At 34.7% G+C, this 13,514-nt stretch overlaps 3 protein-coding genes across 5 annotated transcripts in view; 2 read left to right on the top strand and 1 right to left on the bottom strand.

The window, feature by feature from the left end:
- The first annotated feature begins 1,356 nt into the window (after nucleotides 1-1,356).
- On the top strand, nucleotides 1,357-3,713 carry LOC8284094 (pentatricopeptide repeat-containing protein At3g46790, chloroplastic). The gene has a single exon (XM_015720034.3). The coding sequence runs from the start codon at nucleotides 1,491-1,493 to the stop codon at nucleotides 3,444-3,446; it is 1,956 nt and encodes a 651-aa protein (XP_015575520.2). The 5' UTR covers nucleotides 1,357-1,490; the 3' UTR covers nucleotides 3,447-3,713.
- A 475-nt stretch (nucleotides 3,714-4,188) lies between these two features.
- On the top strand, nucleotides 4,189-8,275 carry LOC8284095 (thymidine kinase a). Of its 2 annotated transcripts, XM_015720035.3 has the most exons (4): nucleotides 4,439-4,986; nucleotides 7,089-7,233; nucleotides 7,523-7,644; nucleotides 7,791-8,275. In XM_015720035.3, the coding sequence occupies exons 1-4, from the start codon at nucleotides 4,670-4,672 to the stop codon at nucleotides 8,044-8,046; spliced, it is 840 nt and encodes a 279-aa protein (XP_015575521.1). In that variant the 5' UTR covers nucleotides 4,439-4,669; the 3' UTR covers nucleotides 8,047-8,275. The 2 variants fall into 2 exon arrangements, 1 of the variants encoding a protein (XP_015575521.1); XR_007216539.1 differs by lacking the exons at nucleotides 7,523-7,644; nucleotides 7,791-8,275 and adding an exon at nucleotides 5,245-6,661 and having other exon boundaries at nucleotides 4,189-4,986; nucleotides 7,089-7,222.
- A 1,291-nt stretch (nucleotides 8,276-9,566) lies between these two features.
- The window catches only part of LOC8284096 (WEB family protein At3g02930, chloroplastic), a 4,069-nt gene continuing 121 nt past the window's right edge, over nucleotides 9,567-13,514 (bottom strand). The window contains exons 1-15 of one of the 2 annotated variants that reach the window (XM_002520456.4): nucleotides 13,444-13,514; nucleotides 13,263-13,350; nucleotides 13,123-13,169; nucleotides 12,350-12,439; nucleotides 12,190-12,243; nucleotides 12,006-12,083; nucleotides 11,850-11,918; nucleotides 11,616-11,771; nucleotides 11,416-11,542; nucleotides 11,237-11,277; nucleotides 10,927-11,016; nucleotides 10,721-10,825; nucleotides 10,257-10,439; nucleotides 10,037-10,146; nucleotides 9,567-9,920 (exon numbers count right to left, since the gene is read on the bottom strand). The exon at nucleotides 13,444-13,514 is cut by the window's right edge and continues 121 nt beyond it. In XM_002520456.4, coding sequence (XP_002520502.2) covers nucleotides 9,845-9,920; nucleotides 10,037-10,146; nucleotides 10,257-10,439; nucleotides 10,721-10,825; nucleotides 10,927-11,016; nucleotides 11,237-11,277; nucleotides 11,416-11,542; nucleotides 11,616-11,771; nucleotides 11,850-11,918; nucleotides 12,006-12,083; nucleotides 12,190-12,243; nucleotides 12,350-12,439; nucleotides 13,123-13,169; nucleotides 13,263-13,350; nucleotides 13,444-13,482 — 1,353 coding nt within the window. In that variant the 5' untranslated portion in view covers nucleotides 13,483-13,514 and the 3' untranslated portion in view covers nucleotides 9,567-9,844. The remainder of the gene's footprint in view (nucleotides 9,921-10,036; nucleotides 10,147-10,256; nucleotides 10,440-10,720; nucleotides 10,826-10,926; nucleotides 11,017-11,236; nucleotides 11,278-11,415; nucleotides 11,543-11,615; nucleotides 11,772-11,849; nucleotides 11,919-12,005; nucleotides 12,084-12,189; nucleotides 12,244-12,349; nucleotides 12,440-13,122; nucleotides 13,170-13,262; nucleotides 13,351-13,443) is intronic. The other variant, XM_048379409.1, reaches the window with a different exon arrangement.

Raw genomic sequence — 13,514 nt, 5'->3', positions numbered from 1 at the left:
TCTGAAAATAGTATTTCTGTTTCTTAGGTGCAAGAAGAAGACCAAGCCCCTGTCAGGGTGTCATCCGTACTACTGTGGAGTTTTGCAAGGATACTAAGGTTGCTGCTCTAGGTGTTCTGATTATAAACAGGAAAGGGCAGATGATTGAGGGCTCAACTTGCAGAAACCACGTCTTATCTAAGGAGTAACCTGAAAGCTTGTGTCATCCTCCATTATCTTATTATTGCTAAACAGTCGTCAGAATTTTATTCTGTTCTCTTCTAGTCGTTCTACTACTGTTGCTTCATGTAAACATTTCAATCCTCAAGTCCCTCAGGAATTTGCTAACGCTATCCGACAAAGTAAAGGAAGACACTTCTTCATTTGCACTCTGCCAATGTTAATTTCTTTTGTTTGTAAAGCTAGGAATAATCCTGATGCATGGCTTGCTAAACTTTTTTTTGCCAGGGAGTCTGGCATCTGCTTATGCTTAGTTTATTAGCTTTTGCCCGGAAAAAATTAATATCTCATCCTTAATTCAATGAATTTTCATTCTGTTCAAAATACTAAATAACAATTCTATTAAATAGTTTTATAAAAATTGAATATTCAAGAGTAGGAACACACACACATATATAGGATCTAGTTCGATTTGGCCCCTTTCTTTTATATTTTCAGTTAATTTAACTTCCAATTTTGTTGTTTTATCTCATTTTGATCCCTCTTTGTTCAGATTAGGCGCATGACAGACAAAGTTCAATCAATCAACAAAAAATAATTAAAAAATTAATATTCACTGCTCTTTATTTTAAACAATAAACGACAGTTTATTTTTCTCTCCCGAACTTTTCTTTTCTTCCTTTCTATTTTTCCTCTAAAATCCAATCAAAAGCAAATCCAAAACTTTGTCTTTAACACACACCATTAAATCCAACATCATTGAGGGCAAGAGTAAGACATAACAAGAGCAACAATAATTTTAAAGTTGTGAAGGGAAGGGAAAGAAAGATGCACGAGCATCTTTCGACATCTAAATGGTTGTACTTGGAGTTCCAGTAGTATTATGTTTCGCTAGAGTTAGTAAGAAGTGTTTGAGTGTGGAATAATCAAAGCAGATAGAGTATGATCAACTGAGAGATTAAAAAAGAAAAAAGAAGGGGCAGCATTCAATTTGCTCTCTTTTAGTTGAAATTGGAGAGTGTGTGCTTTAAATTCTAAAAATAAAAGGGTCAAAAGAGCCAAAACAGCAAAGTTGGGTCTTAAATTCACTCAAAAGATAAAAAAAGGTTCAAATTAAACGCAAGAGACAAATTTAGGGGCCAAATTGGAAATTATTCCATATATAAATACAATGGAAAATCTCATTGCATTGCTCTGAAGCTAGAAAATCTTCCTCAAACCCCTGTAAATGAAAATCTTTCTGAGAGGGAGTTGTAAACAAAGATGAAATATAAATCTTTTTTAGTGAATAAACTCATAATTTGATCATTTCAGTTTCATCCATTCTAATAATGTGGGCATTTCACTCTCCTCAAGCCACAACTCAGCCACCTTCTCATTCCACTTTCTTTTCCCGTCCAACTCCAAAACCACCAATTTGCTTTGTGAACTTAAACCCTACAATCCCCACAGCTAACAGTAACAATCTAATTCAATCTCTATGCAAACAAGGTAACCTAAAACAAGCACTTAACCTGCTTTGCAATGAACCAGACCCAGCACAACACACTTATGAACTTCTACTTCTTTCTTGCACCCATCAGAACTCTTTTCTTGATGCTCAATTTGTTCATCAACACCTCCTTGACAATGGGTTTGATCAGGATCCTTTCTTGGCCACTAAACTCATTAATATGTATTCGTCTTTTGGCTCCATTGATAACGCACGCAAGGTGTTTGATAAAACGCGTAGCAGAACTCTTTATGTTTATAATGCGCTCTTTCGAGCACTAACTTTAGTGGGTAATGGGGAAGAAGTGTTGAGATTATATCGGAGGATGAATTCTATTGGAATGCCTTCTGATAGGTTCACTTATACTTATGTGCTTAAAGCATGTGTTGCGTCGAATAGTTTATTATCATTGCTAAAGAAAGGGAAGGAGATTCATGCGCAAATTTTGCGACGTGGATATGAAGCACATGTTCATATAATGACTACTTTGGTTGATATGTACGCGAGGTTTGGTTATGTTTCGTATGCTAGTTGTGTTTTTAGTGAGATGTCAGTGAAAAATGTTGTTTCTTGGAGTGCTATGATTGCTTGTTATGCGAAAAATGGGAGGCCTTTCGAGGCTTTGGAGCTTTTCAGGGAAATGATGCTTGAGACTAAAGATATGTGTCCAAATTCTGTGACAATGGTTAGTGTGCTTCAAGCTTGTGCTGCTCTTGCAGCTTTGGAGCAAGGGAAGTTGTTGCATGGTTATATTCTTCGGAGGGGGCTGGATAGTATCTTGCCAGTTATTAGCAGTCTTGTTACTATGTATGCAAGATGTGGTAAGCTACAATTGGCCCAACATGTTTTTGATCAGATGGATAAGAGAGATGTTGTTTCTTGGAACTCGTTGATCTCAAGTTATGGGGTTCATGGATTTGGAAAGAAAGCAATCCAAATTTTCAAGGATATGACTCGCAACGGTGTATTTCCAAGTCCCATATCATTTGTTAGTGTTTTGGGAGCTTGCAGCCATGCAGGACTTGTAGAGGAAGGAAAGATTTTGTTTGAGTCGATGCATAAAGACTATGGGATGTATCCTAGTGTGGAGCATTATGCTTGTATGGTGGACCTTCTTGGCCGGGCCAATAGGTTAGAGGAAGCAGCTAAAATCATTGAGGATATGCGAATTGAACCAGGGCCTAAGGTTTGGGGGTCTCTCCTAGGGTCATGTAGGATTCATTGTAATGTCGAACTAGCAGAGAGGGCAAGCAAGAGGCTTTTTGATCTTGAGCCTACAAATGCTGGGAATTATGTGCTTCTTGCTGACATTTATGCAGAAGCCGGTATCTGGGATGGAGTAAAAAGAGTGAAGAGGCTGCTGGAAGCTCGGGGGCTACAAAAGATACCAGGTCGGAGTTGGATAGAAGTTAAAAGAAAAATCTATACGTTTGTGTCTGTTGATGAGTTTAACCCACAGATTGAGCAGCTCCATGCTTTGGTGGTTAAATTGTCAACAGAGATGAAGGAGAAAGGCTATGTGCCACAAACAAAAGTTGTGCTCTATGATCTAGATGCTGAGGAGAAGGAGCAAATTGTATTAGGCCATAGCGAAAAATTAGCGGTTGCCTTCGGGCTTATCAATACAAATAGTAGGGAAACCATTCGGATCACCAAAAACTTGAGGTTATGTGAAGACTGCCATTCATTTACAAAACTCATTTCCAAGTTCACAAATAAGGAGATTCTAGTAAAAGATGTCAACCGCTTTCACCATTTCCGCGACGGAGTCTGTTCTTGTGGGGATTACTGGTGATTGTTTACTGCAATAATTTTTCTCTTTCCATCTGATAATAAGCACACAGCTATTTGTACAGTAGCAGATATCATGTTCATTTAGAGAAGTTACAGTTTTCTGAGGCAAGATTTCTAATTTTTCTGGTGTATCAACTTTCAAATGCTTCTTTCTTGGTGTGGATATCTCTGTTCCAATGACTTAAAGAATCAACATAAATTGGGGATTTACATATTTATTCAAAGAATTGCTTAGAAAAATATATTAGTAATAGTGAATGATTGTTGATGTTCCTTTCTTTCTGATACAGATATTGCTAGTCGTTCCAGAATCTGAGAGTTCATTATCCCTTATAGCTTTTATATTTTTAATATTTAAAGTATTATTGACATTTATATGATACAAAATGACTGCTTATTCATTTTTCTCAAAGCTATTTAATTGTCTTTAACAACAAAAAGAACTTATAAATTTTTCAAACGTAAATTTAATAATAAAATGTACAATATATAAATATATATTGTTTGGGAGAAAAATCAATTAAACATAATTTTCTTACAAATGAGTAATTATTACGTGGAATATTTTTAACCGAGATAATAATGAATTGTATTATATATTATCTAAATTTTTCAGCCCGTAGATCAAATTTGGTCAAATTTTAAAAAATTTATATTTACTAGAAACTAAGTTGAATATTTTAATAAATTTAATAGTTTTTATTTTTTAAATTCGATTTTGATCGATATAATAATAAGTAAAAGATTTTGTTTAGAGTTGATGCATACGTTAAACTGACATATGACTGATGCATATTCATTAATTTTAAATAATAAAATATATGTAATTATTTAATATCAAAGTATAAAATTTTATTTATATATTTTAAGTTTAAATAATTTTTGTTAATATATAATATATAATGTGAAAAGACCGAGAATCTCCCTAATATATAATGTGAAAAAAAAAAAAAAGAGTTTCGGAGACTATTAGGGGCAAATGGGCACCCGGACCCGTCAATGGGTGTAACTGTTGTTCTGTCTGAAAAGAGAGCTGAAAGTATTTGCATTTTTTAACAAGCAAAAAGAAAGAGAAGACCCGCTTAAACCCTCCCTCCTCTTTTATATGTTCTCTGTCTCTCTCTCCATAACCCTTAAACCCTAAATTTAGCAACCATGTCACAAATTTCCTTGTAAATAATCAAAACCCGTTACCCTCTCTCTCTCTCTCTCTCTCTCTCTCAAATGTTAACAGCTATTTCAAGAATGAAGTGTGTGTTATTATCCCCACCATTTTCACCCATTTCCAAAACCACTCCTTCTCTCTTCTTTTCTAATTTAGCCTCAAAATCCAAACTTATCTCAAATGTCACAGCTTTTAGAAATCCCATGAAACCTCCTTCTCCTTTCCTTTCAATTATCCCAATTCAAAATCGATGTCTCCAATCTAAATCCTCTCTTTCTCACACTTCCGGCGAGATTCATGTCATTGTTGGCCCTATGTTCGCCGGTAAAACCACCACTCTTCTCCGCCGGGTTCAGTCTGAAACCGATGATGGCAGGTTTATATCGTCTTAACTCGTCTTCTTCTTTGTTTTATGATTTGGATTTTGATTAACACTTAGTTTAATGAGAAGAAAGTAATATTTGCATATCATGTGATTCTATGTGAAGTTTACTTCTTTCATTGTTGATTGCTATAGTTTCTATGGGGTACATATTACCTCTACGTAAAGCTAATATATCACCTACCTCTTTTAATATTTCAATTTTCTGCTCTTTTAAAATGGGTGGGATTGTCACTGGTTAGATATTGCCAGCTTTCAGGTTGAAAATGTGCTTCAGTTCGAAAAAACGTTAAAGGGTCTTTGTTATTCGGGGAGAATGAGTGAAGCTGTGGGGCTATTATGGCGTACGGGGTTTAAAATGGAGCATGGCACCTATGCTCTTATGTTGCAAGAATGTATACTCAGGAAACAATATAGGATGGGAAGAAGAATCCACGCACAAATGGTTGTTGTTGGATATGTTGCTAATGAATATTTAAAGAATAAGTTATTGATATTGTACGCAAAATCTGGGGACTTAAAGACTGCCCATATGTTTTTTGATAATTTGATGGATAAAAGCTTGATTTCTTGGAATGCAATGATTGCTGGATATGTGCAAAGTGGACTTGAGGAAATAGGCCTTAGTCTTTATTATAAGATGAGACAGAATGGTTTGACACCAGACCAGTATACCTTTGCATCAGCTTTTAGAGCTTGTGCTGCTTTGGCAACATTACAGCACGGTAAGAAAGCCCATGGTATCATGATAAAGTGTAATCTGAGAGAAAATGTTGTAGTTAATAGTGCCCTCATAGACATGTATTTCAAATGTAGCAGTCTCACTGATGGGCATAAAGCCTTTAATAAGTCAGTGAACAGGAACATTGTTACTTGGACTTCATTAATATCTGGGTATGGCCAGCATGGAAGAGTTACAGAGGTTTTAGAATCATTTCATAGGATGAAAGACGAAGGTTTTAGACCAAATTATGTTACTTTTCTTGCAGCCCTTTGTGCCTGTAGTCATGGAGGTTTGATTGATGAAGGTTGGGATTATTTCTTATCAATGAAGAGAAATTATGGAATTCAGCCTAGAGGGCAACATTATGCAGCCATGGTCGACCTTCTAGGTCGTGCTGGGAGGTTACAAGAAGCTTATGAGTTTGTTCTGAATGCACCTTGTAAAGAACACTCAGTTATATGGGGTGCTTTGCTCGGGGCTTGTAGGATTCATGGGGACATGGACTTGGTAAAGCTTGCAGCTAAGAAATACTTCGAATTGAATCCAGGAAATGCTGGAAAGTATGTGGTCTTGTCCAATGCCTATGCTTCTTTTGGGTCTTGGGGTGCTGTGGCAAAGGTTAGGGATATGATGAGAGATTCAGGAATAATAAAGGAGCCTGCTTGTAGCAGGATTGAAGTTCAAGAGGAGGTGCACTACTTCTTAATGGGTGATAAATCGCATAGAAATTTTGAGGAGATATGTAGGACAATCATCATACTGAACTGCATTTTAATGGATGCTGGCTTTGTCCCTGATATAAATGACCAATAATTAATGATGAAGAATTGATATTCCTTACATTTTAATCACAATCTCAGCATGGTTATTGGCTGAGTTTCCCTTTGATTTCAGGGCTTAGGTTGATAATTTGAGATAAAGTTGTTTGTGCACTTGCCACTTAAGGTATTTGAGCTTTACTTCTTTTGACTTTTTGTCCCCACCGTAATTAAGTACCTTATAAATGACTTGTGTTTAGCTAATATTCCAGGTCTGATATCGACTTATTGATATTCTACTGTTATTTGCTAGGCAGCACTTTTAGCCATGGTTTCTTTTTATGTAATACCACCCTGTTTCATAGCAGTAGTAATTTATGGGTTTTGCGGAGAAATGTCAGTGTTATTCCTGGCACTTTAAGATTCCATCTATTACTAGAGTTCCCATATAACATATCTTTACATAAATCCTTTAGGATTTTTGCTTTAGATTTAAGCAATAAGAGACATTCAAATGCTGATGCTTTATCAGTGCTTCAATGCTATTTTTTCATCGGTGAACATCATTATTTTAGTACTTATTGTGCCCTGTGAAATGTAAATTTTTTATGCAGAAATGTAGCAATTATAAAATCAAACAAGGATACAAGATATGGTTTGGATTCAATAGTGACACATGATGGGGTGAAGTTGCCTTGTGTGGCATTGTCCAATTTGTCATCATTTAGGCAAACCTTTGGCTCTGATGCATACGAGCAGGTATATCAACTGCAAATTGTGATGATTTATATTATTAAGAATGACACTTGATGCATACATTCAATCATTAGTCTGCATCTTGACTATTGCATGTATCATTAAGTAGGTATTATGACCAAGAAATTTACTTCCGTTTCTGAGTTGAATCATTTTCGAAAAAGTTAATTTGTCTAGCACTTGAACAAAGATACCTAAAAAAGTCCTACTGTCTGCGCATATAATTCTTGCTAGTTTTCTGTGTTATTAGAGGACTTAGTGATGTTAACTTATTAAAAGCACATGGTGACAGCTGGATGTGATTGGTATTGATGAAGCACAATTTTTCGAAGATCTTTATGATTTCTGCCGTGAAGCTGCTGATCATGATGGAAAAACTGTGATAGTAGCTGGTCTTGATGGTGACTATTTGAGGTATACTTCAAAGCTCCGGCTATCGATCCTGTTTCATATTTTATTTTATTCTTTTGATGCTCATTACTTACTTCGTCTTCTTCTTCTTGCTCATAACATAATCGCATTACATCATCTTTTAATGGTGGATTGAATCCTGTTGGTAGGAGGAGTTTTGGTTCTGTGCTTGATATAATTCCCCTTGCTGATTCTGTTACGAAGTTAACTGCACGGTGTGAATTTTGTGGAAAGCGCGCATTCTTTACCTTGAGAAAGACAGAGGATACGCGAATAGAAGTTATTGGTGGAGCTGATGTGTATATGCCGGTATGCAGACAGCACTATGTGAGTGGGCAAGCAGTGGTTGAAGCTGCAAGAATTGTCCTTGAATCCGAGAAGGCTGACTGTGTCACTTATGTGTAGCTCGCATTCTTCTTACTCGGGTATCGCGTTCGCGTTATTGGTCTTTGCCTGTTGGGATGCTTATTACCATATATATATATACATGGTAGCAATGTATATACATATTTATAACAGGCCAATACATGTAGAAGACAACGTACGAGAATCAGAGTGTAGCCAAATGTGGATTTGAAATAACTGTATTTTGAACACCCTAAACAAGAAATGGAGGAAAATTCACTTTGGAAGAGTCCTTACTTTCAGTTTTGCTGCTTTCCGGGGTGTGTGTAAATAAAAAGCATGAGCTAGGGAATGGTGCCTTTTGCTCGCGATAACAAATTGGGAGCAACTCTTGCTACCTACATTTTTAAATAGGGGTGCAAATTGAATCAAGCAGAGTTGGGTTCTGGCTGGTTTGAATTTATTATTCAGTCGAGTTTGAGCTGAGTTTACAAAAAATGGAATTTTCATGTCACGAGCTTAAATAAGTTGAGTGAATAATTTTAGTAATTATGAATTAAAAATTAAATTATTTATCAATTCATTCAAATTAAATAAATATTCATTATAGCATTTACAATATAGTTGATAGATTTTTTTACATATATACAAATGGTGGACTATAAAATTTCTTGTTACGGTCCATAAATTTTCTTTTTACGACTAAATATCTAAAAACATTTTATTTATATGATCTTTTTAACTGTATTATGATTTTTTTTTGATATTCTTTTAATATCATTTTTTTTAATAAAATTATAACATTATTATCTTCATCGTTCATCCCTATCAATATTTTCATTGACATAAAATTTATACAAAACTATTGTCTTTCTTGGCACCTTAAATGACTTTCTTAATTTCAATTAATTAAGTTTTAAATTTTAAACTTTTTAATTAATGTGTGTTAATTGTATTTCATGTACTTTTAACTATATTTTAGAATTTTTTTAGTATATTATAGTATATTTTTTGAAACATATATTTTCACGTCATCAAAATACACTAGTTACTATAAAAAAAACATATAATACCATTCAATTCATCGATCAAACATAAAGATATAAAATAAAAATAATAAATCTGCATTATTTGGTTGATTTCAGATTATGCAAGTTAAATGATATCCTTTCAATATTTTTTATATATATTTTTAATACTTTTTTTTATGAAATTTAAAAAATAAAAAGCCATAGAAATGAAAGAATTTTAAAACAATGTTATAAATTCTTAAAAAAATCATAAAAATAATTTTTTTAAAAGAAATCGCATGACATGAAATTTCTTCTTGTTTTTTTAATTCTAACAACTAAGTCTAAACAACTTTTTTTGTAATTATTAGTAAAATGTAAAAGCTATTAATACTTTAATTTATGAGTTAATAAATAAGCCTAGCAAATCATACTTTTTCTCGAGAGAATTTTTATCAAAGTCCGAGTTTAACTCGCGTCTTCGAATGAATTGTTACCTATTAAAATTTAAATAACTCAGCGAGTGACTCAACTCATCAAGATCATTTTCAGAAAGGGGGGCACTTCATGTACAATAATAAAACATTATATTACTTCTTCCCAAACCTTGCCGAGACATCCCACATATTTTTTACTTTCTGAATGGACCTTCAACTTGACATTTAACTTGTGTTGATTCCTGGAGTATAATATTTTGCTCTTACGATATAACAGAACCTACTCAAAACATTCCTCTGAAACTTGTTTCCATCAGGCAATGCCGCAATGATCGAATTGAACACCAAAAAAGTATATTACAAAACACTTGTCAGAAAAAGAATGAGATTGCAGCTGTGTTGCTTGTGTCTTCACAGAACTGTCACTGGGCCATCTTGCTTCATTTTGATGAGGCTGTTCTCAATGTTCCTCAGCACTGGTTTGTAGCTGCAATGGCAAATAAAATTAACCTCAGTTTTGTAGATCCAGTGTCTAAGAATCTTTACCACCAAAATCGTAATTGTAAGCCAAAAATGCAAATTAGAGAGAATGGAAGAACTTACAGGCGTGCAAGACCATTATATGCCTGTGTGGCCTCTTGGAGTTTTGCTGATAGCTGCAGGACCTCTGCTGACAATGCTTCTGCTCTGTTTTGTTCTTTTGCAAGTTCACCCTGTGAAAAGAACAAAACTATCAACCATGAGGGAAAGCAAACTGATAAAAATGAAAACTAGTACCTAACTGAAAACGTGATGCAAGTTCTTTAACCTTCAAAATACTAACCCTGAGGGAAAGAACTTCAGTTGTATATGCCTGTGAACCAGTCTCGTTTACCCCATTGCTATAGCTTTCTGTTGGTTTTCTCAGGAACTCCCTACCACTTGAAGAAAGCATATTAGTCTGTTCCATTCTCATCTTAACAAGAACTCCACGAAGCTCTTCATTTTGCTTAAGACAATCCTTCAACTGCAGAAGTTACATTTGAAGCAAATCATTATCTCAAGATAACAAAGCCAGCACAAGAAAATCATTATCTCAAGAAAACAAAGCCAGCACAATACTGATGCTGATAAAAACAATGTACAAGGCTGACAGGTGTTGTACTCTCAAAGTCCATGACAAAGCAACAGAAACAGTCTATAGGATAACCCCAATGAAATGCTACGCCATAGATAAACTATCATGTTTTCAAATTTCCTGAAAACACAAATGTGATTGAAATAGTCATCGAACAGTGCAGAGATTACCTGATTCTCCCACTGCTTTCCTATGCTTACTGCCTCTTGGTAAGAAGAAGAGAGATTCGAATTTTCCTCGAAAAGCTTCTCAATCTCTGAAGATTGAGAATCAATCTGACATGAAAATTATGAAGCAAGGTCACCTTCAGAAAATCACTAACTTTCGTAGTTCAATTCCAATTACTATAAGAAAATCACAAAAGCAAAGACGGCACCTCCTCTAAAAGTTTCTGTCTACTACTCTCTAATCTCTCAACTGCTACAGCCAAATCATGCAACTGCTTCTCAAGTTTCTCCTTTTCTTCCTGCAAATTATATAGCATCCATCAAGACAGTAAATCAAAATCTTATCCCATAATTCTAAGAAGGGATCATGAATCAGCAAGAAATTTTATTGGTTTTGGATACTGATGAATAAGAAGACAGGAAAAACATTGCAATTATATTCGAAGTGTCGCATGCATCTCACGTTTAAGAATAAGAAAGCAAGACTAATAAATATAACAACCAGAAGCATTGAATTACCACTGAGAATCCCTTATGAAAAACTTTTTCTGATACTTCCTCTGCATTGCACAAGCAAGAGACAGTGAGTTAGAAAAGCAAAATAGAACAAGAAACACAATAAAATGCACATTGTATGGGGACCATAATGCCCTTAACGATACTAAATACTACAATGAATGTTTCTAAAAGGAATATACCAGGGGCTCTTTTAGATATAGCTGCAAGTTTCTCTTCCAATTCCTGCTTCTCAGACATAAGGGTAGAAGCCCAAGCGAGCTCCTGAGCTAATCTATGTTGCTCTTGTTGCCTCAATGATGACTCTTGCTATAAGTTTTCAACCATCGTAAGAAACTCATCCCAGAACTCCTAAAGGGAAAACAAACAAAACAATTCTAACCTGCAAATTAGATTTTAAACTAGCCAACTCCTTTTCCAAGCTTTGTACTTGATCTGGTGAAATACCAATAGAGGTTATTCCGCCAAGTGGATTACTCATTGCTTGTTGCTGTATTGAGTTTAATTCTGCTCTTAAGGATGCTGCGTCTTCCTCTGCCTATTGCAAGAAAATTAATAAGAATACAGAAATTCAGCTGCTACTATAAGTGATATTAGCAGGAATCTGTTTGCATACTCTGTACTGTTCTTCTTCTGCTTCCTTCAGACGTTTCTTAAGGGTGCGAAGCTGGGTTGAAAGATCCTCCTACACTAAAATATCAGATGTTGTGGGTGAAGAATGAAAAAGGAGTAACAGAAACAAATAAACGAATAATGAGCTAATAGGGCATACCCGTGCAACAACTGCTGCATCTTTCTCCATGGCTACATCCTTAAGTGCTTTCCTCAAAGATGGTACAGTATTTTGTTCCTGCAAATCATAGAGAAATCAAAAAGTTGATGTCTGCAAAGTTCTTTCACATGCATTAAGAAAACGAAGGAGGGAAAGAGGAAAAAGAAAAAGATCATTCCAGTACCAGGTCATTTAAGCGCTTTACAAGTGAATCATTCTCAACATCCTTTGTTTGAATCTGAAGCAGAGAGAAAAAAGAATACAGCTTGATAAACACAATAACAAATCTGTTCTTTCATTTCTCTCAATGCAAAAGAAATAATCAAATATCACCACCATCATACCTTCATGGAGAGCATCTTGTTGCTTTCCTCCAAATCTGCATTCTTCTTCTGCAGATCTTTTAGCTGAGATACTAATCCACTGACATCAGTCTGCACAAGCCATTGAAAACTATATCTTAATATAAAATGTACAAACAAAATCTTAACATGACTTAAGACTTAGCTATTTAAATTAAAAATCATTCTAAGACTGACCTGCTTCATTACCACATACTTAAATAACTGAAAACAAACTTTTCCATTCTCATCCAAGCATATGCAAATGCACCTAATGACTTAAGAAAAGCTCAACCCTTTTTCATGAAAGCATCACAAAATAAGCACTTGAATGTATGCATTTTAAAAGAGTTACATGTTAATAACGATCATTGCTTACAAAGTGATAGGTCCAATCTATAATACTTGTATAACATTGCTCATGGCTCAATTACCAATCTAACCTTTTCAAATCAAAACTTAAAAAGGAACAAAAGGATGCTATTCTTTTCCTTTATTTTTACCAAAAAACTGTGAAATAAAGCAATAAAAAAACATCTTTATTCAGACCTAGTTTCACATTTCAGTCTTTTTATCTAAATTTATGGCACTTTTAGCATAATTTCATTTCTTTTGAAAACCCCTTTTTTTTATTTTTTTTTGGATATTAAAAGAATCAAATTCAAATTCTAGCTTCCAAACATGAGAGTTGAATTCAATTGAACTGAATTCTTGCATTTCCAGAATTGGTACAATAAATATTAAATAAATAAATCAAATCAAAGCTGAATTGCTACGTCAGAGAGTCGATTTCCGCTTTCTGATTTTTTCATGCCTGCATTATCTGCATATAAATGACATAATTCAATACAATAGGATAATCAAATCATACTAATTTTTGAAGACAAGAAAGGTAATGAAAAGAGACGAAAGAGACCGTTAGAGACTGATGCTTTAGAGAGATCTGGTCCTGAATATGTTTTACTTAATCTCTCAGCCGCTCTCTTTTGTCTAATCTCCTCCAACTTTACAAAATCCAAAATCAAATTTCAAATAATCGATTCAAAAAACACCAAAAGAAAAAAACCAAATCTATTGGTGATTCTAAGATCAAATACCGTTCGTCGACCTAGAGATGCATGATGATTAGCGCTCATGACTTCTCCTCTTTCTCGTTAGCCTCGATTTC

Source organism: Ricinus communis, chromosome 1 (genome assembly GCF_019578655.1).
Source record: "Ricinus communis isolate WT05 ecotype wild-type chromosome 1, ASM1957865v1, whole genome shotgun sequence".
NCBI lineage: Eukaryota > Viridiplantae > Streptophyta > Magnoliopsida > Malpighiales > Euphorbiaceae > Ricinus > Ricinus communis.
Note: the sequence above shows the minus strand (reverse complement) of the source record. Positions and strands in the feature narration are given on the sequence as shown.

Excerpts from the sequence above, each read along its gene's own strand:
- LOC8284095 (XM_015720035.3), top strand. The coding sequence starts at position 4,670 with ATGTTAACAGCTATTTCAAGAATGAAGTGTGTGTTATTATCCCCACCA. Across the intron at positions 7,234-7,522 it reads GCTCTGATGCATACGAGCAG|CTGGATGTGATTGGTATTGA; the intron begins GTATATCAACTG and ends ACATGGTGACAG. Across the intron at positions 7,645-7,790 it reads CTTGATGGTGACTATTTGAG|GAGGAGTTTTGGTTCTGTGC; the intron begins GTATACTTCAAA and ends TCCTGTTGGTAG.
- LOC8284094 (XM_015720034.3), top strand. The coding sequence starts at position 1,491 with ATGTGGGCATTTCACTCTCCTCAAGCCACAACTCAGCCACCTTCTCAT.